Source organism: Aedes aegypti, chromosome 3 (genome assembly GCF_002204515.2).
Source record: "Aedes aegypti strain LVP_AGWG chromosome 3, AaegL5.0 Primary Assembly, whole genome shotgun sequence".
NCBI classification, from domain to species: Eukaryota; Metazoa; Arthropoda; class Insecta; order Diptera; family Culicidae; genus Aedes; species Aedes aegypti.
In genome coordinates this window covers 78969176-78996479 of record NC_035109.1, presented here as the reverse complement: position 1 = coordinate 78996479, position 27304 = coordinate 78969176, and the positions used below count along the sequence as shown (strand labels likewise).

Sequence of the window (27304 nt, the reverse complement as noted above, 5' to 3'; positions counted from 1 at the left end):
GCTTCCACCTCTCGATCACCTCGCGTCCGTCCGCCAAAATGCTCCCATCTTTATCCCGGCACATTTCCGATCGCGGCACAAAGCCTTTACGGGATGCGTAGATGCGTGTGAGAGGGTTGGTTCAGCTTGGTTCCATGGGTGACGGGTTGATGATGAATTGATGGTAGTAGGAACGCTAGCAGAGTCGGAGATAACACATACTAGTTTGGGAGCTGGAGTTGTAGAGGCCAAAAGGATTGCAGCAGCAAAATAGCTTTTACCAACGTCGTTAACGCTGAAGCCGGTTCTGTCCAAGAACTTGGAGCCATCGGTGAACCGGTAATGCTGGTTGCGGTACTTGCTTGCTAACAACTACGTGACGTGAGAACGCATAGCAGGAGACTTATCTCCTGCTCGGAATCGTTTCGAGATCGAGGTGTCTACGTCATACCTTCCCAAACTTTTTTGGAGCACGAGGAATATGCCTGATCACTATGTGGATCAGGCATATTCCTTGCGACTCATTAAAGAAAAACAGAAAAGTAATGTGTTTAATATCGAAGCTTTCAAGGCGTTCAAAAAGTCATATATTTTCATACCTTGCAACGTTAATAACGACAAAATATCATTTTCAACTATCAGCAAGTGCAATTTTTGACACGAGGATGAACGAGACTTGATTGAAAGCCACGGGATTCTTCTTGGAGCAAATAATCATCTGCCACGAAAAAAGTGAAGATCATTGGCGTAGCTAACTCCCTAGGCCCCACCTAAAACCAAGGCAAACCAGACAAGAAAATTAAAATTTACGCGGCTAAAATTGTACATTTCTCGAGAATTTTCGCAATTGAATTGGCCTCAAATTAAATTTCTAGCTTTCCAAACTGGAAAATATAAACTACTGCATTGGTCCCCACATTTGTAAGAACTTTACACACTATTGCTTATTTGGAAATTATAGCAAAGTGCTGATAGACAGTCAAAACAACTGAACATATAACATTCGTTGTTGAAATCACTAGTATAATTTTTAAAATATTATGGAAAAAAACAACGGTATTTTCCTGTAATGTGCCACAGAAATTTGTAGTGCATGTTTTGACATACACAGAAATTTCATGTACCTAGTGGGCTTCGTAGCCGTGCGGTTAGTGTCACCAGGCATTTAGCCGCATCGTGCTAAGGAGTGTGGGTTCGATTCCCGCTGCAGGCCGGAAAACTTTTCGTGAGAAATTTTCTCCGACTGTACCAATGGGCGTTGCATGCTAGTCCGTTGTCTAGTGTGGTGCTTCCTTCAAAGGGCAAAATGCCCACTGGAAGCATTAACGTGTGGGGGTCTTTTTAAAAAACAAAATTTTTTTTTTGAATATGATAAGTGATTTTTGTTTCAAATTAATGACTTTGTCAGCTGGATCTATTCATTGTTGGGCGTTTTATGATCATAAATTCTGGAAATTGTTATTCAGTTATTCTAGCTTTACATCATCAAAATCATTAACATATTTGAAATGTTTATTTCCAGAATAACAAATCATTTAAACCAAAACTATTGGGTCAGTAACCCTTAAGGTGATTATGAAACGAAGCCAAACTTTAAATTTTCAAAAGCACAAGACGAGAATTGAGTGGTGATCACTACCCATAGGGTCTTCTTTAGCAGTCCAGAGGAAACGTGCCGTGTAAATCAAATGGAGAGTCACCTCGCTATACGAGACCGACAATTCTCAACTCACGCCACTCGTAGAATGAACCCAAATATCTGGGAAAATGTTTGGATTAATTCATAGGAGTATCCTTAGTGACATTTTTAAAGGAGTCGCTGTGAATATACTATAAATGTGACTGAAAAATCCTTTCATTACAAAAGATTATAAAAGCCAAAGATTACAGGAATTGTGAAAATAGAATAGCTCTTAAATAATGTAGGGATAAACGGGGCAATTTCACTAATGGGGTGGAATGAGAGCTCCTTAAAATTGAATAATATTTTGAAATTCCATCGGAAGGAATGAAGCAATAGATATGTTATGAACTGGGCATATTGTTCCGATGTTTGTTAGAATGTTCTTAAAAATTTAATATTTATACACATACTGTTTATAAATTCGATTAACTATCAAGTGTAGTGAAAATATAAGTGAAGTTTTAGAATATATGATTTCACAATCATAAATAGTGTGCTCATATCACTGCCATACTCGCATAACAGACCCATATTATATGGGATTTCCTATATAAATGGGACTGTTATGCGAGTATGAGCAGATCACCCAATCGCTAAAAAATCGACATGAAAAATGACAAATTTTGGAAAGTCATTCATGCATTAGTAAACTTTATAAGACAACGGAAATCGTGGGGATCTAGTATATTAATCTAAGAATTGTTGAAAATCATTTGATTTAAGGTGAAGATGAATCGAAGCCAAAGTTCAAATTTTCAAGAGCACGGATCTGGAGAACCAAACATCCTGAAAACTTAATCGATTGGTCACTAGCTGGTGGTGACCAATCGATTAGGTTTTCAGCTCAAACGGATGTTTGGTTCTCCAGATCCGTGCTCTTGAAAATTTAAACTTTGGCTTCGATTAATCTTCACCTTAAAATTTCCGAAAATTCCATAGTATCGTCATCATTTTTATGATTTTTTCCTTTAGGTGGCCAAATTGCCCCACCTTCCTCTACCTAACTAGTAGTGACTAGCTTTGAAGTAAATTTGTAGATTCGATGAGCAATCTCTGAGGCTTTGGGAAGAATTGATTCCGATGCAAACAATCAACATTTTAACATTTTATTTCCCCACTTCTACCGCTTGGCCTTACCTTTTTTCTGACCATCCTTCGGCCCTTCGGAGTTCCCATTGTTCACATCATCCGACTTCTCCTTAAATTGTCGTAAATCGGCACAGAACAGCACTGTCTGCGCCCAACCCGCCTTCGATCCGTAAACCTCGCGAAACTTGTCCCCAATCTCACCGTACATCTTCCCGGAAATGGTTTTACATTTGGCCAGGTGCGGCAGATAGTTCCGTGCAATCTGGAACACGTGCGTATCCACCGGAATTGCTTGTAGGTGGTTCAACGACATCAAACAGATGCAGTCGGCCACTTTGGGGCCAATGCCGGTCAACGTTAGCAGCTCCCGGTGCGCTTCCTTGTAGTCCAACTGCTGCAGTTTTCGGAACCACTCGAGATCTCCCTTGGCGAGGATTTCCTCGGCCGACTTCTGAATGTATTTGGCCCGGTAACCAAAACTCAGCTGCCGCAGACGTTCCTCCACTTGCTGAGAGGCTAACTTACCCGCATCCGGGAAGTTGTAAAAAGTGGTCCCATTATACTCGCAGATTTTATCACCGTAGTGAGTGCATATCTTTTCTACAAGGCCGGAAATTCTGTTGAAAAACTGGTCAATTAGAGAATACCATCGATCAAGGATCGTCAGGGTTGGTAGAGCTAAAAATGAAAAATAAAGCTCGTGGTTTCCAAAAATATATAAATCATAAATTGTAATTCGGGTGTAAACGGGTGTAACTCCGGACTGAGTTCGAGAGCAACCCATGATTTATTGTCTTTGAAAAATAAACAGAAGAATTTAAAGACGTCATAAACCTTCCGTTTAAAATAGATAGGGTAGGTGTACCAGTTATGGCCATAGTGGTTCCCTATTTCGCCATACGTAATAACTTGGATGTTTTAACATTTTGAAAAGTTGTTTTGTGTTTTAGCAGTAAGATATAGCTTATATCTTGATGTTAAAACATTCAAAAAAATTAAAAATGTAGAAGCTATACAAATTTTGCATATGGCCAAATAGGGAACCACTATGGCCATAACTGGTACACTTTCCCTACTTTTTAGTAACTTTCATCAGAATGCTACCAGCCCTGATAATGCATCGAAAACTCACCTGGAGATGTTGTTGTTCTGACTGCAAATGAAAGAGAACAGATTCTCCACCGGGTCCTGATCGAGCTGCCGGACAGCGTAGAACTGATCGGCACTGTTCTCGAAGTGGACGTGACATTTGTTCCACTGATCGTAGCACCGTTCCAGATCTACATCCAACCGGAAGTACACCCGAAGTAACGACTCGTAGTAGCTCTGCGGATAGAGTAGCTTCCCGCCGCTGGCATACCGATCCGGTTCCGGCACTTTGAGACGTATTTGCGCGAGATTTTCCTCTTTGGGTGAGATCCTCTGTTTTTTGGCATTGGAAATGTGGTCCTGGTTGTTTGGATTTGGATACGGAAGTTCACCCACGATTTTGTACAGCAAAGCGGTTTCGGTTTGCTTCAGAATCCAAACGATGTTTGCAAATACTCCGATGAATTCGTCTTGGAAGGAGTCATGCTTGTTCCAACTACACATTCAAGTGATACAGATAGGATAAAACAATTAGGAATAATTAGTATATTAAATAATTTCGAATCATATCGCCATATTTACCGGAAGCTCTGTCCACCGGTGAGTGTCGTTTTCAATTGCAAATGCTTGTGGAGGCAGGGAATTTTCATCCACTGAGACATATCACTAATGTTACGAGACAAAAGATAGGTAACTGCTAATAACGCTAATAAAGACTGATTGAATTAAAAGAAAATCTAGAATGATTTACTTTTAGAATCTTTTACTCGGATCACAAAATATAAACAACAACAAAATAGAAATCTCCGCACAACTAAAACCAAGCGTCTTAAAACGTCTGACGAAAAATTGCGCCAACCTGCAAGTGTTGCCAAACAATGAGAATATACACCAAGGTGTGGAAGAAGAAGCGATGGGTACACGCTAAAAAATATTATACTAGATGGCTTAAATATCATTCTAAAACCATATTTGGTCTATTCACTCATTGTGATGCATTTTTACGCATTAAGCTTGGTTAGTATAAACATATTTTATATCCACTGAAACAAGCGTTGCAGTAATGAGAACCATGAACGTGTTTTTAAATTTACTATTCCATCCATGATTGAGCTATCATGAACGCTTTTTATTTGCGTTTTGTTCCCTCTCAATCCAACCGTGTCGATAGCCGAGCGGCTAGCGTTCACGCTTGACAATCGCCAGATCCTCGGTTCGATTCTGGTCTGCTGCAAGTTTTTAACCATGATATAGTAATTTTTACTATACAAATGGTGCCATGGTAAAATTGAATGCACAAAATATTCTAAATAAATGCGAATTTAGTCTGCACAAATCAAGTGGCGTTGTGTATTTAATTTAACCCTCTGATATAGTATTTTCAACCGCAACGCTGTTCTCAGTGTCCGGAAATGATTTTTTGAGAATTATTTAATTCATGCATAAAGATCTAAAATTCTGTATTGTGGATTAAATTAACCATTTATTTTTCTTATGTAAACAAAAAAATGAAACAACGTTAAATATTTGCATGAAAAGCATTTAATTCCACTTAAATCTTGCAAAAGTGAAACATTTATATTGCATTTGGTGCTCTTCGTTAACTCAAATCACTCCCACTTCTGTGCCGTTTCGAACAAGCATCTACAAGCTTGCAGTTGTTCTTCCCACATTTTTTCCGGCTAGCTCCCGACGATTGCAATGGAGCTCTTCCCTGAATCAAACTGAAAAAGTTAGTCGAAATGACTAAATACCAAGATGTATGGTACAAACGAGCTTACCTTCATATGCATTGGATTGCTTCGTTTTGTCACTTCAACGCTGCTTGTGGCGTTGGCGGATGATTTGTTGTAGAACAATTTATTTAGGGAACTCTTTCCACATTTTGATTTTAACTTTTTTTTTTCAATGATTTTCACGCGGAACAGATTTCTTTGTTGGTTGAATATTGCACATCAAACTTTTTAGAACATGTACTTTCAAGAAACTATCGGAGATCTTTGACGCGACGTGTTTGCAATGGGATGGTGTTGAACAAAATAACAAGAAATAATTTTGATTAAGTATCAAGTGTAGCGTGATTCACTACATATGCTGGTCAAAAAATATTTTGTGATTAATGGCCGGTACGCTGATCATAAGTACTGTGCAAAAGGATAGGACAAGAAACGGTCAAGGAATGATTCCGCTACCGAAATTACTTGAGCTGTACGCTGCTGAGAAGTAGAGCTGATTTCATAACGTCGGTAACGCCTGCCGTACAAATCAAAAGCCAAGTACGGACTTGAAACGTAAATCGCTCAAGTAAAATTTCTTCTTTTTACCCAAGTAATTTTGACAGCTGATTCAGTATGAGCAAAATGTCACTTTTACTTGCGGAATAATTGAGCGGCACATTTTTCCGTTCGGAAAAGTGACAGCTCCCTTTGATTTGTACGGCAGGCGTTACCGACGTTATGAAATCAGCTCTACTTCTCAGCTGCGTACAGCTCAAGTAATTTCGGTAGCGGAATCATTCCTTGACCGTTTCTTGTCCTATCCTTTTGCACAGTACTTATGATCAGCGTACCGGCCAAAAGGGAGCTGTCACTTTTCCGAACGGAAAAATGTGCCGCTCAATTATTCCGCAAGTAAAAGTGACATTACACTCATACTGAATCAGCTGTCAAAATTACTTCGGTAAAAAGGAGAAATTTTACTTGAGTGATTTACGTTTCAGGTCCGTACTTGGCTTAAGCATGGAAAGGTATAAAACATAATATTTTGGTGATTAATTTTTAAGTTTCTCAATGATTAAAATGGGATAATGTTGGGGAAATGTTAAATCTCATACTAATTAGTATTTTTTTCTTTCTCCGTGTATATGTATTATTGTGCTTTGCAAGATAAATCCACGTAATGCGATTATCTGGAAATGTCGATATACCGTCGCAGTGATAATAGAAAACACCTAATGTTTCAGATTTAGCAAATTTGAAACATTTGTGTCCATGAAGAACGAAAAAATCCAAGCCTACTTGAATTTTGACGTTGCGTTTGAATTGCGCGCATATCTTCTGCGCGTTACCGCCGCCGCTGGATGTGGATTGAAAATGAGCGCCGCAATATGGATCCGACAGAAATAAGGACAACAATATTTTTTTTTAAATATTATATTTTTTCTCAATCTCCAAGCGTCGCGACTAATATTTGAATAGTGCACTGTGTTCATAAACATCGTAAGAATGCAGCGCCACACATGTCATTATGACAGTTTCGGGAACGAGTCACACGTCGCGTGTCCCACACGCGCGTTCCGATTTGGTGGGCGCTTGACAATATTGGTAAAGAGAAAAATATGTAAACAAAAATAACTACGTCACTAATTTACACGGCTTCTTATGCGAGCTCACTCGCTTGTAGTTGTGAGACATTTTGCACCATACACGGATGTCACGCACATTGAATTTCATTTCCACACCTCGGTATATATTCTCATTGGTTGCCAAAATACAATCGAAACTGCTTTATGGTTCCAAATCAAGCGTTTGCTAGAATAAGAACGTAAGTAATATGATCGATTTCTCTGCATGGATCCTTCTCTTCTGTGAATGAAGATTACAGCACAGATATCCATAGCTAGAATATTTACTGCTACAAAGCTATGTAAAGTCTAATTTGCTGCTGGATAGGAATCGCTTCACAAATTTCTCGTGGTTTCCTTGCAGGATTTTTTTAGGCGGCTCCCGTTTGACGAGACATTACTATCTTGGATTAATAGGGTCCTAAAGCCCTGTCCCGATTTTAGTGCCAAACGCTTAAATTTAGGCTAAAAACACATGTTTACTTAATTTTTTTTAATGTTTTTCGTTTGTTCAAGTCCAAAAGTATTTTTTTTTAGATTTTCTCATGCACCTTGGCCTAAACTCAAATTTTGGGTGTATTTTGTTTTCCGTGTCCCTTCCGAAATGTCAGATAGGAACAACCCCAGTGTTAAAACTAAAACCAGGTCCGTCACACTCGGGCTCAGATTGGGTACCACTTCTAGTACTGCATTTGGTCCCTCGGTAGTGCAAAAGGTACCCAAGTTTGACAGATCGCAGTACACTTTGAACGGCATTCTAGATTACCCTATGAGCCATGAAATTTTGGGCAACTGCAAGGGACATGGGGGTCTTTAATTTGTCTTTGCTAAAACCCCTGTGGTGTTTTGTCGACTAAGCGAACGTCAAGCATGATCAAAAGTGTCAAGGTTCATTTATGGACCAAATATTTAAATTATGTTTTAAATATGATGTAGCCGTTATTTGAGCGGGATAAATTGCTAAACTAGTTGCAGTAACATGCTCTTTCGTGTTATTAAATAAAAACAAGATTCCATCAAACATTTTAGGGCCCAATTACCCGCATAGGAACACAGCTTGTCTTACACGCAGTGAACTGGGCTATCGAAATTCATACATTTTGCCTTACACGGGAAAAAATTCTGTGGTAAATATTACTTTTTGCAATTTCTCATCGTAATAGGCTGTTTTTCATCACGCCAATCTGTCATGAAACGGCCTACTTTCCTGCACTGAAGTATGGAGTGCGGGAATAGTCATTACTTAACTGAAACCAGTGCTGTAATGATTCATTACGCAACGCTTTCTCATTACGCAACTGTTTTGAGTTGCGTAATGAATCATTACCCAAATTTTTTTCAGAAATTGTAAAATAAAGGTGAATGCATTCTGATATAATTTCTGATACCCTCAAGTGGTCTTCTACGAAATTGCAAAAAATGTTGTACGTAACTCGTTGCAGAACTCGATTTTTACAGCACTCGTCGTAATTATCCTACTCGGCAAGCCTCGTAGGATAAATTTACGACTCGTGCTGTAAAAATCATCATTCTGCAACTTGTTCCGTAAACTACTAATTGTAGCTGACTACGCCCATTCTTGAAACTACCATGGAATTTCAGACCAATTTACTATGTTTACGGTACATCCCACCACATTACTGGTACATTTGACAGAAAGAATTTACAACAATCTGATTTCGACAACAAACATGGAAAAATCAAGCGCATTTCTGGTCTGCTGAAAATTGCCGGTGCGAGCGCTTAAGTTAACCCCCTAAAATGGTAGTTTATACCGCACAATTTTTTTGCGTGTATGAAAGGTGGAATCACAGATAAACAGACGTAACACTGACGAAATTCCCATCGACCACTCATTTAACGATCATTTCAAATTCGCAATGTTACAAACTTCACAACCAGAGGCGCGCGTATCGTTTTTCTTCGTGTTTAACGTTTCACACTACCGCCATCTGCAGGTCTTGTTGCACGAAACAGTATTTCGTGAAACATGCTCACCAGATGATGATGGCATAAACTGGGCGTTGGATTTTAAAGAAATTTGTTCTAAGTGTTCTGTTTGGTGGAACGATTATTGCAATACGAACGCTTTATGTATCGTTTTAGCATCACTCCACATCAAGGCGTTGATTCGCGCGTGGTATACGCTCGGGCCAATCGATCGCTTGGTTCGATTCCAGGTTGCCGCGAACACGTTTTTTGTTTTCAAATTTTAATTTCATAAGGCAAATTTATGAATTTCAATCCTATTTCTTGTGGCGAATTTTCATAAGGGGTTCCTATGTTTATCGATAGTCCATTTGCCTGAGTGTACATTAGAAACAGTAAACTTCTCCTTTCTGAGAAGGTTAGTGTATCACAAGCCGTTGATTTTGTGTTCAACTATACGCAATCAAAAGTTTCAGACTATAAAATAAAGCTTGAGTAATTATTGTATTGTAAATTGTATAGATTAAAAAACTATGGAGTTCCTGTTATTTCGAACAAAAAATTTTATTACATAATGATAGGCCGTATACCGTCGCAGTGATAATGAAAATCATTAAATGTTTCAGATTTAGCAAATTTGAAACATTTGTGTCCTTGAAGGACGAAAAAATCCAAGCCTACTTTAATTTTGACGTTGCGTTTGAATTGCGCGCATATCTTCTGCGCGTAACCGCCGCCGCTGGATGTGGATTTAATATAAGCGCCGCAATAATCGTCCGTGATAAACTAGTACGCGATAAGACTTTAATGTAAAATATCTCGGAATAAAGTTTTTGGCACTTGGTGCGGTTTAGCAGAACCCCGACCATTTGTCAATTCACCTGGGTTGAAGCTTCGCTAAGCTTCAATCCAGTCGAAATGACAGTTAGTGTGAAAGTTCACAGCAGAATGAAAGAGAGGCAGATAGAAAATAGTCATTAATGCACAAGGGGGTGGTCACTCTACGCATTGTGCCTTGCGCTGCAATGGCACATTTCGGCGCACTGACTGGCACACCTTACCAAAGTAGGTTGCTATAAAAATTGCAGTGAACTGAAATTTCCGTCTCAGCAATCATTGCGTTTTCTGAATTGTTTGTTATCTGTCGAAAACTTCAACTTTTTGTTCAAAACTAACCTTCTAACACTATTGAATATAGTGGGTTTACAATTATGTTTTTTTTTTGTTTCAGAACGAACGAACCTAGAGTGGCACCATACCAGCAGAGCCCAAACGATCTGAAGATGATGGAATCGGCTGTGGCTCATGTCTTATACAAAATTCACAATAAATAATTACAAGATACAAAAAATCCCAAGTAACACCGAAAACATAAATCCAAATTTAAAAATACACAGTTTGTCCTACAATGATTGCTTGAAAGTTTTTGAAACATATCATGTCTCACGTAAGTCGCTATTTTGTTTTGTTAAACCTTTCAATATTGAACTTGAATGGAGATGTTCTACTAAGGCATATAATTTGTTTTGCAATACAAATCTACCATTTTGCTGAAAATGTTCTTATTATGTTTACTATGTTTCAACCATATTATGTTTTATATATGTCTTCTTATGTTTATCAAAACATGTGTTTGGTCATATGTCTTATTTCGGTTGGTTTAGACATGTACGACAAATAAACAGTCTCAATATGTCATATTCATGTTACATGTATGTCATAATGTATACTCTTTTCAAACATGTTCTGAATAAACAAATTATGTTTATTTTCAGTCAAACATAAGTTTTTCTAGTTGTCTATAAAACAAATGTAACAAAAGTGACATTTAATACTTTTGATAGCATGGATGATACACTGCCAGCTAAGAAATTCGCCATATGGTGTCCACTGAATACTTTTAAGCAAATGTTTTGAGTAAATTATTATTTTTAAGGTATGCTCTAAATGCCGATTTATCAATTTATATGAATGAATAGAGTGTGGTGGTTGTTTGCCACTGTTTAGTACGAAAAAGGTTCAATGGAATTACCTAACTCGCTTACAGTTGTGTTCATGCAGGACTTACGTGTTTTTAGTCCAGTGATGTATCAAACTCATATCACACTGTAAATTTATGATCACACTAGTTGTCCCTGAAAACATTTCTTTGCCTTGAATGAAACAATGGCAAATGATTGGCAATGAAATTTTTTGTCTTTTCCCAAAACACTCGTCATGCAGTGTGTCTAAGGGGACCATCTTTAATTTTTGAATTTAATTTTGAATATTTACCATAACGATGAGATTTTTATTCTGAAGCTTTGAAAAAAGTAATAATAGTTCAGTAAAAGTTCAGTGTAGTATTAGAAAACAAAATAATGAACTAATTTGCAAAATGTGATGATTCCTTTTTAGAAATATTTACTTGGCTTGATGTCGAAAAATGTATATTGAACGATTTATAAGGGCGAATTAATTTTTTCGAATTAAAAGTGCATATTTCACCATAATTTTTGATTCACATATTAATTTAATGTTAAATAACAGTTATGCAATCAAAAATGAAGGCTTGTCAATGTTTGCACTTTTACATTTTTCATTGTCGACCATCCAATCCATTTCCACTACCAAATGTTCTCAGTATTTTGTTGCGTTAATGGTTTGTTGGACAAAGTATAATACATAATTATGTATACCTAAACCCATATGATACATAATTTTGACAACAAAAATATGTTGCACAAGCTCCACCTTCTGCGCTTTTCCAGTCATATATAAGTATGAATTCCAGTTTTTTCGCTATGAAACAGAACATTCTCATTAGTCATATTGAAGTCAGTGTGATTTATATGAGACATGTTGTGTTACTTGGGAAGCGTCAGTGTCACTTCTAATGACGGGGGGATGGGTAAAACATGTAGGAGATCTTTGGACGTATGTCCCGAGGATTACAGTGATCTACGCATTACATACGTCTTACTGCATTGCGCTTTCATCGTTATGTTCTCCCAAATATTCGCATCCCTCTCCCTTCATCTACGATTCCGTACATAATCGTTGACGCTGCGTGCTGCAGTTTTTCATGGTACTTTTCTAAATAAACGAGAATCCAAGTATATGAAAGACTTCAATCGGAAGATTTAGAAAACGTCCCACACGAATTTCTGTCCCGTGTTGTCGTAGAATTCATGCACACCATTTTCTAAACCTTCTTGTTGAAGTATTTTTTACATTTATTTGACTTAGATTTTTTGTTAGTTTTCCCTAAGATAATGTAAGTAAATTGTATCCCGGAAAACAACCGCAACATAAAAAACCTTGACGAAAAATAATGCAAAATTTGAGAGGCAACCCAAAAAAAAATGAAATGTCAATGCTTGCTGAGAAAGTTTTTCCATAATTTCAGTTCATTGATTGTAGTATTATAGCACGTTTGGCACGCTTGGCACACTTTGGCGCACTGAAGGCACAGCTGTGCCGAATGAAGTGCGTAGAGTGACCTTCCCCTTGTTAATGCATAAACTTTAGTAATTCTATTTTTATTTCTGAGTGTACACGCAAAAACATTGTGCGGTAAAAACTACCATTTTAGGGGGTTTACTTAAGCGCTCGCACTGGCAATTTTCAGCAGACCAGAAATGCGTTTGATTTTACCATGTTTGTAGTCGAAATCAGATTGTTGTAAATTATTTCTGTCAAATGTACCAGTAATGCGGTGGGGTGTACCGTTTACAAACATAGTAAATTGGTCTGAATTTCCATGGTAGTTTTAAGAATGGGCGTAGTCAGCTAATATAGTTATTTTTACCACAGAATTTTTTCCCGTGTAGCTTCGATATTCAATTACAATACACTGTATTATATCCAATACGATATATTGTACATTAATGGTTTATTCCATTAACTGAACGGTACGTTTTTATCCGGGTATGCACAAGATTTTGTCGAAAATATTAGAGCCCTATTTATATTTTAAAATTGGCTTGATTGGAAATTTCCAAGAGTGAATATTTTACAACATGAATCTTGGCAACCATGTTTTAAACGTCTGATGGAAGTCGGTGAAGAAGAACATTGCCAGCAGCGCGCGCGTTCAAGTTGAGTCTCCGCACGTTTTCAGTTCAGTTCAAGTTCAGTTTGTATTTTAATATTAAATTAGAAAAATCGTTGTTGTACGTTAAATACGAAATATCAATAATAGCGTTAGCGTTAAATACGAAATATCCATAATGTGCAAATAGTGAATTCATAAAGTAAAATATGTCCGATACTAGTGCGAATAGTATTTTGTTGATAAACTCAAATCATCCAAATCCGGATCCTTGGCACTTTTGATTCCCTTCGACACCGACAGTGTTTTTTTTTAAAGCAACAGCTCTTATTTGGCCACAATATGCGTCGTATTGATTCGCTTCTTATTGTAAAGTTCCAGACTATTCGGTCGAGAAAAACCACCCATGCCAACGTGAATCATGGAAGTGCCCAAGTATTTATGCACCGTACTTATTACAATACGCAATCCCTATAATTTCGTTTGATTGTGTGCATAAGTGTACATAGTGCCCAACTCTTGGCTGGTAAGTACTAATATTCCTCACTTGAATTGAGCATTTTTCTAGTTAAACGTTATTCAAATATATTTAAACTACCAACAACTGATTAAGATTAAGAAGATATAACACGAATCTTTCGTTTTACAAACAAATACGCTACATTTTTGAATTGTTACGTCTTCTATGGTTTTACCCCCATTGCAATTCCGTTGTTTTTCTTTATAAAGAGCTTAGCTTCCCCCTCTTATCTAAGAAGGCAGCGTGGCCGAGTGGTCTAAGGCGCTGGTTTTAGGCACCAGTCAGTAATGGCGTGGGTTCGAATCCCACCGCTGTCAATATTATTTTGCTGTGGGACGCTCTTTGAAACATTTTAGAGAGCGCTAGAACGACATTCCAAGCCTAACATTTGAAAACACCTCATCCAACAAATAAATTCCATTTGAAAATACACAGATAGCGATCGATATGACATTGATGAGTTGGTCGGGATTCCACGACTTCTCGCATAACTTATGATCTTGCCCTAAAAGCTATTGGTAACCTCGTTATTTACAAGCAAATGAATGGACCAAATAGAAAAATAAAAACTCATCACTGAGAGAGAGGGTCTCTTGTTCATCGTAGCATTGTTAAATAATCCATTCGTTTGCTTAGTAGCTACAAGCTACACATATTTGATTAGCAATCCATCGCTTAGGGCTTTTTAGTACGTTTTTTGCTGTAGATCATAAGTTAATTGAATTGATTATCAAATTTTATTAAGTCGATAGTTTCATGTGGGTGAAGTGGTTTTCAAAAAGAAATTTTGGAGATACCGGGGATCGAACCCGGGGCCTTTCACATGCAAAGCGAACGCTCTACCACTGAGCTATATCCCCTTCCATGGGGTGGGGCGATCCTGGATCCGAACCGGCGACCAGATAGCGTACATACATGCATATATGTCGTACATGGTATGATTGTGTGCAAGTCCTTCAACTTTGATAGTCAAGTAAAGTGGAAAGAAAGTTTTTAACAGTGTTGTCGGTAATTACTGAAAGTGTTTTATAGCGGTATTTGCAAGTGTGTGGTTTATATAGTAAAAAACAATAATTAACCTATCACTTTTCACCACGAATGTAAATAAATGGATTGGTTTTGACCTTGAGTTTAAATTCTGTGAAATTATTGAGGATTTCCCTGAACTCTATACTATAACTGTGAGCTGTGTATGTGAGCAGGTAATATTATTAGCTGTGTTCAATGACTTTGATCGAACTTGCTCGGGGTTGGTTGTACTAGCTCGTATTTTTTGTCAACAAATAACTGTCAAAGCTACTTCGAGCAACTCCAAGCTGCTTTCTCAATGAACGCTCTTTTTACTCTTTTTACTAATTTACCGGAATTCCACGTGAAAAAAAAATTCGCGCACTTAACAATCCGTATCGCTTCGGAATTTTGCTTTTTTTTTCAATGTTTACGTTTTTAAACGTCAAAAACACGAGCTACTGCGAGCTGGTTGAACTAGCTCGGACTCTAGCTTCCAACCTGTTTCGAGCGACTCGGAGTTGGTTGGACTCGGCTCAATGAACACAAACCCGAGCGACTCGAAGTAGGTTGGAGTGGCTCAATGAACACCAAAAGCTGACTCGCAAGTGGTTGCAACCAAGTTCGAGCAGCTCGTTGAACACAGCTATTGAATTTATTGATTTATTGAACATTGACTATAAAATGCTGCTCTTTCCACTTCTGGCAAAAAATGTGCTTTTGTCAACCTAATAGTATGTAGGGGATATAGCTCAGTGGTAGAGCGTTCGCTTTGCATGTGAAAGGCCCCGGGTTCGATCCCCGGTATCTCCAATTTTTTGCACGAAACAAAACTACAAGAAAGTAACATCCATCGATTTAAAGGGACTGATTCGTGTAAACCGCGCGTAAGTAAAGCGTTTAGTTGAGCCCAATCTTGCGAAACCAAGTCAGCATAACTAATCAATGATGATATCATTAGTAATCAAGGTTTTATGCAGACTAAAGGCAAGGTCCACAAGTCAGCATGAAAACAATCACCATATCATGAACACGAAATATTACGGATCTATTGAATTTGACGAAGTTATTACCGAAAGAAAGGACCCAGGAAGAGAAATCGCTTAATCTGGTTAAGGTGATTATAGAACGGAGGCACAGCTCAAATTTTCAAGAGCACAAGACTTGAGAACCAAACAGCGCTCCGCGTTGAAAATTTATCCCATTGGTCACCACCAGCAAGCAAGTAATTTGATTGATTTTCAACGCGAACTGTTGTCAGATTCTCCAGTCTTGTGTACTTGAAGATTCGATGTTTGGTTTCGTTTTATAATCACCAGTGTCGATTTTTCTTTGGGAATGATGGAAAAGGATTCAGCAGTTTAGTACAAGCTTGTCGTCAACTGCAAAGTAACAACTGAAAGCCTTCTTCCTTCCATCAAAAAAGATACTCGCGATCCTGCCAGGAGTCGAACCTGGAATCTTCTGATCCGTAGTCAGACGCGTTATCCATTGCGCCACAGGACCTTGATGTGAGATACTCACTATCATGTCATCATGTGCCACCGTAGGTACCCGAAGTGCAACTCTGGTATTGAACAGTGTGAACTATTATTCTCATTCATTCTCACTCTCACTTACTTCCATCCTTTCTGGCACACTCGAAATCGTTCACAAAGAGAAGTGTGAAATTCAGAAAACAGTGGATAATTATGATGTTTATAGTCAAATACTCAAATCATAGTGAAAATATGAGGTCTTGGGATCCATAGGGCATTTGCAGCTAAAGGAGTGAAGTTCACTTTATGGGTTTCTTTCAATTTAGCTCAAAATTGGCTACAATGTATGTCCGTATAGAAATATTTCATGCTGTCGAGTTTCAGACACTTTGAAGGAGATTAACCCTAAAGTAATTATTGAGTGTGCTCAAATGGTCTGTTACAACATATATTCATAATTGCGAACATTACATTGTTTCGTATCGTTTGAACTGCTATGAAAAGAGTTTGTTCTATAATTCTGTCAAGAACAAAAAAATTTCCCATACCGGGAATCGAACCCGGGCCTTCTGGGTGAAAGCCAGATATCCTAGCCACTAGACCATATGGGATATTGCGAAAGAAAGTCTCAAACATCAATTGACATTACCATAGCTTTTGACTAGCAACTCAATATCTTATTGCATGTTGGTCCAAAATGAGTTTTGCTTAAAATCTTAGATTAAGTATAGCTTCAATTCTGTCACGAATTGTGTCATTTTGCCTTATAAGGTTATAAGCACTATACCATAGTTTCCCAAACTGTGGGTCGCGACCTCCAGGGGGGTCGTGAGCTGCTCTCTGGTGGGTCGCGAAAAAATTCTCAATTTGTATTAATTGCCTTAGATTTGTTTCTACATTTTCACATGTCTCCTCGAATTGAAGTAAAAATGGTTAGGTACCTACTGATGATCACAGCTTGACGTGGCATTTCAAATTTTCTTAAAAAGATGTTAGAAAATTGAAGCTGTCAAATATTTTGTTCAAAACAAACTTTATTTTTCATATAATAAAAGTTTTTCGTAAATATGGCGAACTATTTTACATCAACGCTATTGTACAAGGAGTTTGGATAAATGTGTAGATTTACATACTATATTTCTGTGTCAAAATTCTGAAACATAAATTCATGAAACATTAAATTTTACAATATTTGTTCAGTAAATTTTGTCACAAATACTGGGAGTCAGTGATTTTCACTAATAAACTCCACTTTTACCGCTAAAATTTCTAGTCGAGCAAAAAATAACTACCGACAATAGCACAAAATTTATAACTTTCTAGTTCAGAAAAAACTTTTTTTTCTTTATTCCTGAAATTCTATTTAAAGTTTATATTTCCATAAAAAATGTTTAATAGTTAAGTATAATATTTCGATGTGAAGAATATTAATTGAACGAGAATTAGTCACATTGGAATGTTGGCAACACCGGAAACTCTGTAATTTAAACGTTTTTGGTGCATATCGTTTCCAATAAAATAACGAAATACTTCGAAAGTTTCAAAGGAAAACTAATGTATCAACATTTGTCACCTGGTGGGTCGCCAAAAACATGCCAGAGGGCTAGGTGGGTCGTGCGCTCGAAAAGTTTGGGAACCTATGCACTATACTATACATTTAGTGCACCCCGAATTAGTAAACTCCAAATTTTTAAATTTTCGTTAGCAAAGTCATTGCACTACATACGAGAGTTCACTCTTTTGCCAGAATATCTCCATTGAAGAAAGCAAAACGGAAAGGATCATGCCAAAAGCTTATTTTAACGAAGTTGTTATTATATCAGTTAACCACAGATAACAACGAGCAGCCGCAGATGTCGTGAGTCCGGTGTCTGTCAGATTCAGTTGTCATCCAGACGGGAGTCACGGAGAAATGGCACACAATCAGAAGTAGCACCTTTGAGATCCCGTTCCATTAAATATGCAACATCGCAGCAGGTCATCTGATGATACATCTGCACTTGTTCTTTTTAAAGATCCCTCTCTAGATCGTTGAGCAATTAGCGTGAAAAATTGCCACAGATAAACGGAGTTGGTATTTTGAATATAGAAATGAAATAGGTAAACTTTAAGAAGCATTTTCAATCAATTCTTAACAATACCTTTAAGGATTTTCAATTACATCAGGATTTTTCTCGAAATATCTCCAGATTTAAAGATCCTTACTGCTTTAAAGTGAGGAGACATTTACCCGGATATCCTTCAGCAGTAGTCCTGAAGTTTATTCAGGATTCTCTCTTTTCCAGCAGTTGCTGTAGTCCTTCCAGGATGTCTCCAAGATGTTCTTCCATTTTTTTTTTTTCCAGAATCTTCTTCATGAATTGCCCCAGGAAATCCTTCAGCATTTCCTCCAAAAGTAACATTGAGAATTTCTCTAGAAATTCGTAGTAATTATTCCTTTTTTAGATACTTAATCACTATTCTAATACATTTTTTTAATGGATGTATCTTTTTAAATCAAAATTGTCTCTAAAGAAGTCGAATCTAGTACACGACACTGAAGACTGCCTTACAGTTGACGTCGATGTACGCGTATCTGTCAAAGTATACAAACTCTAGAAGAATTAAATGGTATTGTACTAAATTCGGTTTTCATTTATTTATAGGTATTTTACTAAACAGTTCGAAGATTTATTATACTCTAAGGCTACATTTTTCTCGATTTCGAGAAGAAATAGTTTTCTGATATTTGGCATACAGAACATTCAAAAGCATTTCTAGTTTCAACCAAAACTACCTTATTTTCCCCCAAAAGTGTTTATATGATTATGATGTTTTTCTGTACTAAACGTAACACCATGAGAGGTGTCTGTTCGTTTCACAATGAACTTACTGAAATCGAAAACAGTGAAACTTCTCTCTGTTTGAAGGTCACTGAATCGATAGATCACTCCTTCTGACATTATTCGAGGAGTTCCCGAAGAATATTTACCGAGTTTCATTTTTTCAATAAAGCTTTCTGGACCATTCTTTCAAATTTTGCGATTTGGAAACCTTACTTTGGAAATTATGAAAGTACCTACTACGAAAAATGGGATTTTTGATATATTTTCAAAGACTTTCATGGACAATGATGGGAAGATTCGTAATGTTTTCTGGTACGATTGAGCTTTATATAAATTATCTATAGTAAAGTTCTTACAGCTAATAACGTGCATATAGCAGTTATTACCGAAACTTATTTAAAACCTGGATCCAAATTTAAAAAAGATCCTAACTTTTTTGTTTATCGTAATGATCGACTTGATGGGGCATGTGGGGGAGTTGCAATCATCATTCATAGGCGTATAAAACATCAACTGTTTTCGTCATTTGAAACTAAAGTTTTTGAAACTTTAGGTGTTTCTGTTGAAACACAGTTTGGTAAATATACTTTCATAGCTGCCTATTTGCCTTTTCAATGCTCTGGACAGCAAGTTAATTGGCTTCAAACAGACTTGCGAAAATTAACTCGCAATAAGTCAGAATTTTTTGTCATTGGTGACTTTAATGCCAAACATCGGTCATGGAATAATTCTCAAAGTAATTCCAACGGCAGAATTTTATTTGATGAGTGCTCTTCAGGATATTTCTCAATTCAATACCCTGATAGCCCTACATGTTTTTCCTCTTCTAGAAATCCATCTACGATTGACTTGGTCTTAACCGACTCTAGTCATCTTTGTAGCCAATTAGTTACTCATGCTGATTTTGATTCTGATCATATCCCTGTTACATTTCAAATATCGCATGAAGCGATTCTCAATCCTATCAGCTCCACTTTCAATTATTTACGAGCCGACTGGAATATATATGAAACGTATGTTGACTCTAATCTTGATGTTAACATTTCTTTAGAAACTAAACTTGATATTGACAATGCTCTTGAAACTTTAACAAATTCCATTGTTGAAGCCAGAAACATTGCAATTCCAAAATATGAAGTAAAATTTGAATCCGTGATTATAGACGATGATCTTAAACTCTTGATCCGTCTTAAAAACGTGAGGAGAAGGCAATTTCAACGCACTCGTGATCCTGCTATGAAAATTATATGGCTGGATTTGCAGAAAGAAATCAAGAAACGTTTTGCAGATTTAAGAAACAAAAATTTTGAAAATAAAATTTCTCAATTGGACCCCGGCTCTAAGCCCTTTTGGAAATTATCTAAAATCTTGAAAAAACCTCAGAAGCCTATACCGGCATTGAAAGAGGAAAACAAATTATTACTAACTAATTGCGAAAAAGCTCAAAAACTTGCTATGCAGTTTGAAAGTGCGCACAATTTTAATTTAGGACTTACTAGTCCAATTGAAAATGAAGTTACTCAGGAGTTCGAAAATATTCTCAATCAAGAGAACGTTTTCGAAAATGCCTGGGAGACTGATTTGGAAGAAGTGAGAACTGTTATTAAAAAATTCAAAAATATGAAAGCTCCTGGCGATGATGGAATTTTCTACATCCTCATCAAGAAACTTCCAGAAAGTAGCTTATCATTTTTAGTTGATATATTTAACAAATGTTTTCAATTAGCATATTTTCCTGACAAATGGAAAAATGCTAAGGTTGTTCCAATTTTAAAACCAGACAAAAATCCTGCAGAAGCTTCTAGCTATCGTCCAATCAGTTTGCTTTCCTCCATCAGTAAACTTTTTGAAAAGGTTATTTTGAACAGAATGATGGCCCACATCAACGAAAATTCAATTTTTGCCAATGAACAGTTTGGATTCCGCCATGGACATTCGACCACTCATCAACTTTTACGTGTAACAAATTTGATCCGTTCCAACAAATCTGAAGGCTACTCTACTGGTCTTGCTCTTCTAGACATAGAAAAAGCATTCGACAGTGTTTGGCATGAAGGTTTGATTGTAAAATTGAAAAATTTTAATTTTCCAACATACATTGTTAGAATAATTCAAAGTTATCTGTCAAATCGTACACTTCAGGTTAATTATCAGAACTCCAGATCTGAAAGACTTCCTGTAAGAGCTGGTGTTCCCCAAGGCAGCATTTTGGGACCAATATTATACAATATTTTCACATCTGACTTACCTGAGTTACCTCAGGGATGTCAAAAATCTTTGTTTGCGGATGACACAGGCCTCTCCGCCAAAGGACGAAGCCTGCGTGTCATCTGTAGTCGATTGCAAAAAAGTTTGGATATTTTTTCTTCATACCTGCAAAAATGGAAGATTTCTCCTAATGCTTCCAAAACTCAACTAATAATATTCCCACATAAACCAAAAGCTCTTTATTTGAAACCTTCAAGTAGACATGTTGTCACGATGAGAGGGGTTCCAATAAATTGGTCAGATGAAGTTAAGTATCTAGGACTCATGCTAGATAAGAATTTAACTTTCAAAAATCACATTGAGGGCATTCAAGCCAAATGTAACAAATATGTAAAATGTCTCTATCCCCTTATTAATAGAAAATCAAAACTTTGTCTTAAGAACAAGCTTTTGATATTCAAACAAATTTTCAGGCCAGCCATGTTGTATGCTGTACCAATATGGACTAGCTGTTGTAATACCAGGAAGAAAGCTCTGCAGAGAATTCAAAATAAAATTTTGAAAATGATTCTGAGGCTTCCTCCCTGGTATAGTACCAATGAGTTACATAGGATATCCAATGTTGAAACATTGGAACAAATGTCAAATAAAATAATCAATAATTTCAGGCAAAAATCGTTACAATCTTCTATTGCCACGATTAATGCGTTATATGTTTAGGTTAAGTTAGGTTAAGTATATTAAAAACTTTTTTTTTTCTCTTATAAGCAGGTGAAATCAACTCACCTGTAAAAATCTGAACTGCTACGGCAAATGAAATGTAATATGTTGTTAACAAAATGTTAATAAAATCTTAGATTTGTTTTACCAAATTAGGATGATAGTGTTGTCTAATAACACAGAACACCTAGATATAAGAAATAATGAATGTAATGTTTGGAATGATACTAATAAAGAAACTTAAAAAAAAAAAAAAAATCTATAGTAAAGGCTTGTTATAGCGACATTGCAAGAGATTGTCATTAACCCCTCTCCCGGCAGCTTCTAGTTCTGAATCCATGTCGATATCTGTCATTGTTGATTTGGTCTTAAAGATATGTTCCATTTAAAATGTCTTTGACGGCCATTTTGTTTTACGTCAATTTATCAAAAAATTAAATTGTGGGCTATTCAAAACTAGGCGATAAGGAACTACTTTGAAAAAATCAGACATATAGGTTAAGTATTCTAGGAGATATCTGAAAATTATGATATGCGTATTTTTGATGTTTTTAATATCTTTATTTGGCCAGCGTGGTACCACACACATGAATGTTCATTACTCAAAGACGGCTGCACCAAATTGCGTCATTTTTTGCACAACATACTCTCATTGTTCCGAAGAGTGAATATCAGAAAACGATAAAACTTCTGTAGCCTGAGTTATTTACGTGGGTTATAACCATGTGTCGGTTTTCCAAAGAATTTTGGAATATCTCAGGATCCAGCTGATCAATAGTCAATATCGACGCAAATTCTAAAACTAGAAGAGTTTTTTTTTAAAAAACTTGTGAAAAAATGGTGCAAAAATATCGAGAAACAAAAAATTTATCGAGGCTTGAATATTTTTATTGCGATTAAAAATGGAGCTGCTGGTAGAGGGGTTAAATCTCAAACTGTTCTTCAAGGGCTCGGAAAATGTCGTAATAGAGAGGTTTAATTGATATGAAAGTTGTCGTTATAACAAGCTTCGACTGCAGTTAGAAAAAGAGATCTGGTATAAATCCTAGAGGATACAAATATTCATATGTGGTTCTTCCACAGGTTCTGCAGAAATTCCTTCTCAGATTCCTAGTAGAAGAGCTTCAAGAATTTATTCAGCGCTTACTCCAGGGATTCCCCCAGAAGTAAATCTAGAGACATTTCTAGATATCTCTATAGTCTACATATTTCGGCAGCAAGTCTCGATGTGATTTGTACACAAAATCTTCCAACGATTTCTCAAGGAATTCTTAGTGAAATCTATCCGCAGTCGCACGCTACTAATTCTTGTAATTTTCGTATATTTCGATATCTTTCAGAGACTGTACCGGCATTTCTTCCAATGATTTCTCCATTTGACTTCTACAGGAAAACCTCCAAGCATTCTCGAATCCCTATTGGAGTTTCTACTTCCACAAGGCTTCCTTCTAAAATCCTACGGATTCTCTCAAAATTTGTTTCACAGCTTCTTGTAGTGATCTTTTATGGCAATCTTTCAGGAACATTTCATGATTTTTTTCGCCGATTCCTTTGGTTATAACTTCAGGAGATCTTCTGAGGATTGCTACAGAAATTCCTAAAGCATACATCAATAAATTTGTTGAGGGTTTGCTTATAAAATTGCTCCAAAATTTATTACAGAGATTAATGGATTTCCTAGCATTCCATCCATGGCAAATTATTGCAGCAGATTCTTCCAAAGTTAATTTTCTATGGATTCTGAAACAAGTTCATTTAAAGTGTTGGAAATGCTACAGTAATATTTCCAGTAATATCTCCTACTATTGCTATAGACAATTCTTAAGAGATTCTGACTGAGGATTCCCAGGGATTTCTCTAAAATCTTTATTAAATTATTTCAGCAATTTATCTAGAGAATCCTCCACAGTGTTGCAGGATTCTTCAAATAAATTGCAAGGATCGAGGGTATTTCGTATATTTTTACAAATTTATGAAAAATTGACTATGTCCTGTAAAAATTCCTAGATGAATTTATTGGAAAATTTTTGTAAGAATCGCGAAAGAAGCTTACGAAGGAAGCCCATAAAGAATTTCTAATATAATGCTGAACGAAAACTTTGGAAGAAATCCTGAGAAACCTGAAAAATTTCTTAAGAGATTCCATCGGGCGCTCTAGAAAAAAAAATTGGATACGCTCCTGGAGAACTGATGACTTTCATATAATATGTCTAGAATAAAATTGAAGGAATCTCTGGAGTTATTCCTTCAGACAATTTCTGGGAAATTACAGGTTGTATTCATGAAGATATCTTGAACGGAAATCAGAGAAATGATTACTTAATATATTCCTGAATAAATCATTGTTTTAAAAAAAAAACAGAAAAAAATTTGGGGCAAATGCCTTTATTAATTTGTTATAAATTACTATAAAAATACAATTATACCTGACGTAATTGTGCTTATTCTACGAGTGGCGTAAGGTAAGAATTGTCGATTTCGTGTAGCGAGGTGACAATTCTCGACTCGAGTGAAGTGACTCTCCATTTAACTTACACGGCGAGTCACTTCACTCGAATCGACAATTGTCACCTCGTTATACGAGACTCACCTGACGTCAGTCGTAGAATAAGCCCAAATGTTACGACGAATCCCCAAACATTTTTTTAGAAGTGCTCACTGAGAAAAATCTGCTCCGATGCTCTTAGGAGTCTTACTAATGCTAATAGAAAATATCTCTTGGAATATCCTGTTTGGCCTGTTATTTATTTAGACGTTAATCTCTAAAGTTTCTAGCTTATAGACACTCATTCTATGCCAGCCTTAATGCCAGGTAAAGATTGGACTCGGAAAAAAGCGACACTTTGTTTTGGGTGTAAGTTTTGATCGCGTGGGTAAAAAATAATGACATTTTTGGTAACACTAGTTTAGAGTGTTTTGTTTATGTTTATCGCGATCTGTCAAGTACTTTTCAAGATGCATTAGAAACAAGAAGAGCTACACCAGCAAATCTTGGGCGCGGTGATCCATAATGCTGGTCAGTCGCAAAAAGGCTTGGAATCCACCATTCTACCGTGTCCCGCGTTGTGGAGATGTTTCAGGAGACGAAGACCATCGAGCGGCGCGCTGGAAGCGTCCGAAAACCGAAAACGGAATACTCAGAGAAGGCGTGGAAGATAAGGCAGTACTTTAAGAATAACCCAAACCTTTCCACCCGAAACGTGGCCAAAAAGGGGTCAATTTGTCGAAGTGGTTCGTCCAGCAGACCATGTAGCGGGCTGGGCTACGTGTTTCTAAGGTCTGGAAGGCGCCAACCCGGACCGACTAGCAAAACACGGTGGCCGAATTGCGTGCGCGTAAACTGTACCGTGAGCGGCTGGTCAAGCCGGGCTGTCTCGTCATGGACGACGAGACATACATCAAGGCGGACAGGTTCCGGAAGAGAAAGATGGACAAATTCGTGAAGAAGTACCTGTTGTGGCAGGCGATCTGCGAGTGCGGACCGTACAGCAAGCCGTTACAACCGGCACCATAAACGGGCAGATTTATCGAGAGGAATGCTTGCGGAAGCGCTCGTTGCCCTTCCTCCGCTCTCACCGTGGTCCCACGGCGTTCTGGCCGGATCTTGCTTCGTGCCATTACGCCAAGCCTGTAATGGGTTACGAAGCGAAGGTCGTAAATATGGTCCCGAAGGAACTGAACCCGCCAAATACACCAGAACTTCGTCCGATCGAAAAGTTTTGGGCGATAATGAAGAAGTTGAAGAAAAGCGGAAAAACATTCAAACCCGATGAAGCTTTGATGAAAAACTGGGAGGAATTGTGTAAGAAAGATGGACAAAGCCTCGCCCAACATCTCATAAACAGTGTTAAGAGAAATGTACCGCGTTTATTACCATTTCTTAGGAAAAAATCCTTCACAAAATATATTAGTAATTTCACCAGCATATCTTACTGGAATTCCTTTACAATACAGATTTGACAACCATGTCTGCTTTTCTGTGAAGTGAAAGAAAAAATGAACACTGCTGAAAGGCATTTTTTTTCACAACACCCGTAGGAATCGTTCTCCTGCACTTTGTCAAGCCTCGTCTGTCGATTCCTTTGTGACACGTCGAGCCAAACATAATCGAGCCTCATCACACGCCATCTTTCGGGTGTAACCGTTAATCAACTTATGCTTGGTTCCAGGTTTGGAATTGGATGAACGATTATGACTATCAGAAATTCAAATATACATAATTTTGTTTTGCTTCCAAGTTTTTAAAATTCATGCACTGAAAGTATTTTTCGAACGCGTTTGTTATCAAAATGAAAGTAAGTTTTCAATCACCTCTAGGCAAAATTTATCATGGATTGAGTTGTCATGACTTGATTTGAAATTTGAATATACTTGCAGAATTCTTTCTCATCGTGCTTCAAGATCAAAGCAAGCGGAAAAAAACATCCCAACTGTAGCGGTTCATGATCGGCAACGTATCGCAAGTTGCATCAAGTTTGATAAATAAGAACAGTGAACGAGAGCCTAAGGATTTCAATGCCTGCTTATAGAATGATCTACTTATGATTGACGACATGAAATAAATAATAATAAACTCACTCTTATCACCATTACATTTCAATAAGAATGGTAGTAAAAAGGATAAATTTGCCAAGGAGTGATTACCAAATGATTTTAATTTTATTTTACCTCTAAAAAATTAATTATATTTTATGGAAAACGATTTACTAAGTTTACTTTCATTTTTGTGAATCTTGTGTGATTTTAAACAAAAATAAGTTGATGAATATTCTCAAACAGGTGCTTCACTTTGAAAATTCAGCGCCTCAAACATCCTCGAAAATCACCAAATAATCTTCATATCTTCATAACGTGATAACAACTGTTGCACCAAGCTCGGTTTGCTGTCGGTGAAACGAACACCTGTCATTAACCTGCGCCACCACATCTCATCTTACAGGAGAAAAGACGGGAGAGATGGTAAAATGTTCACGTTCAGTCGGACAGACCGACAGACAGACACACAACTTTTTCCTGTCTTTTGGAACCGGGAACAGAAGTGGTTCTGTATGTGCCATTCTGGTGCGCAGCTGGTTCTCGATATCTTCCCGGGGCTGCCGGCTTTGCCACGTGTCTTAATTTTTCAGGGTTTCCTCTTGTCGCTACCGCTGCTGCGCCACATAACAAGAGATACTTTATTAGCGGTTAAAGGAGAGCCTACCGGGATCCTGGAACGAACGGGATATGATGATGATGGTTTATGTTTAAAACGGGAATCAGATTGGCTGTAATTTCCTCCTGGTTTGTGTTTGTGAAGTTGTATTTGGAAAAAAAATAGTTTGATAACAAGCGATTGTTTGATTTTTTTTCGGATTAGATTCGAAATCACGAGTATCTTATCAAAAGGACCTATCTAACAT

The 27304-nt window shown here is 37.2% G+C and overlaps 1 protein-coding gene and 5 non-coding genes across 7 annotated transcripts; 2 read left to right on the top strand and 4 right to left on the bottom strand.

Moving 5' to 3' along the window:
* Nucleotides 1-2753: 2753 nt before the first annotated feature.
* Nucleotides 2754-4692, bottom strand: LOC5570168 (N-glycosylase/DNA lyase). 2 transcript variants are annotated; one of them, XM_021853009.1, is made up of 4 exons: nt 4593-4692; nt 4424-4507; nt 3885-4337; nt 2754-3369 (listed from the first exon to the last, which is right to left on the bottom strand). In XM_021853009.1, exons 2-4 carry the CDS (start codon nt 4501-4503, stop codon nt 2784-2786), a joined length of 1119 nt encoding a protein of 372 aa, XP_021708701.1. In that variant the 5' UTR covers nt 4504-4507; nt 4593-4692; the 3' UTR covers nt 2754-2783. The 2 variants fall into 2 exon arrangements, with proteins under 2 accessions (XP_021708701.1, XP_001658977.2); XM_001658927.2 differs by having other exon boundaries at nt 4424-4692.
* A 9211-nt stretch (nt 4693-13903) lies between these two features.
* On the top strand, nt 13904-13983 carry Trnal-uag. The gene has a single exon. It is a non-coding gene; the product is annotated as a tRNA-Leu (tRNA).
* A 471-nt stretch (nt 13984-14454) lies between these two features.
* On the bottom strand, nt 14455-14526 carry Trnaa-ugc. The gene has a single exon. It is a non-coding gene; the product is annotated as a tRNA-Ala (tRNA).
* Nucleotides 14527-15415: 889 nt separating this feature from the next.
* On the top strand, nt 15416-15487 carry Trnaa-ugc. The gene has a single exon. It is a non-coding gene; the product is annotated as a tRNA-Ala (tRNA).
* A 620-nt stretch (nt 15488-16107) lies between these two features.
* On the bottom strand, nt 16108-16180 carry Trnar-acg. Its single transcript has one exon. It is a non-coding gene; the product is annotated as a tRNA-Arg (tRNA).
* A 511-nt stretch (nt 16181-16691) lies between these two features.
* Nucleotides 16692-16763, bottom strand: Trnae-uuc. Its single transcript has one exon. It is a non-coding gene; the product is annotated as a tRNA-Glu (tRNA).
* Between the last annotated feature and the right edge of the window lie 10541 nt (nt 16764-27304).

Bases quoted from the DNA above. Each gene is read 5' to 3' on its own strand.
- LOC5570168 (XM_001658927.2), bottom strand. From the start codon at position 4,503: ATGTCTCAGTGGATGAAAATTCCCTGCCTCCACAAGCATTTGCAATTG. The intron at 4,338-4,423 runs GTAAATATGGCG...TTGAATGTGTAG, and splicing joins ACCGGTGGACAGAGCTTCCG to TTGGAACAAGCATGACTCCT. The intron at 3,370-3,884 runs GTGAGTTTTCGA...GTTTTTCAACAG, and splicing joins CAGAACAACAACATCTCCAG to AATTTCCGGCCTTGTAGAAA.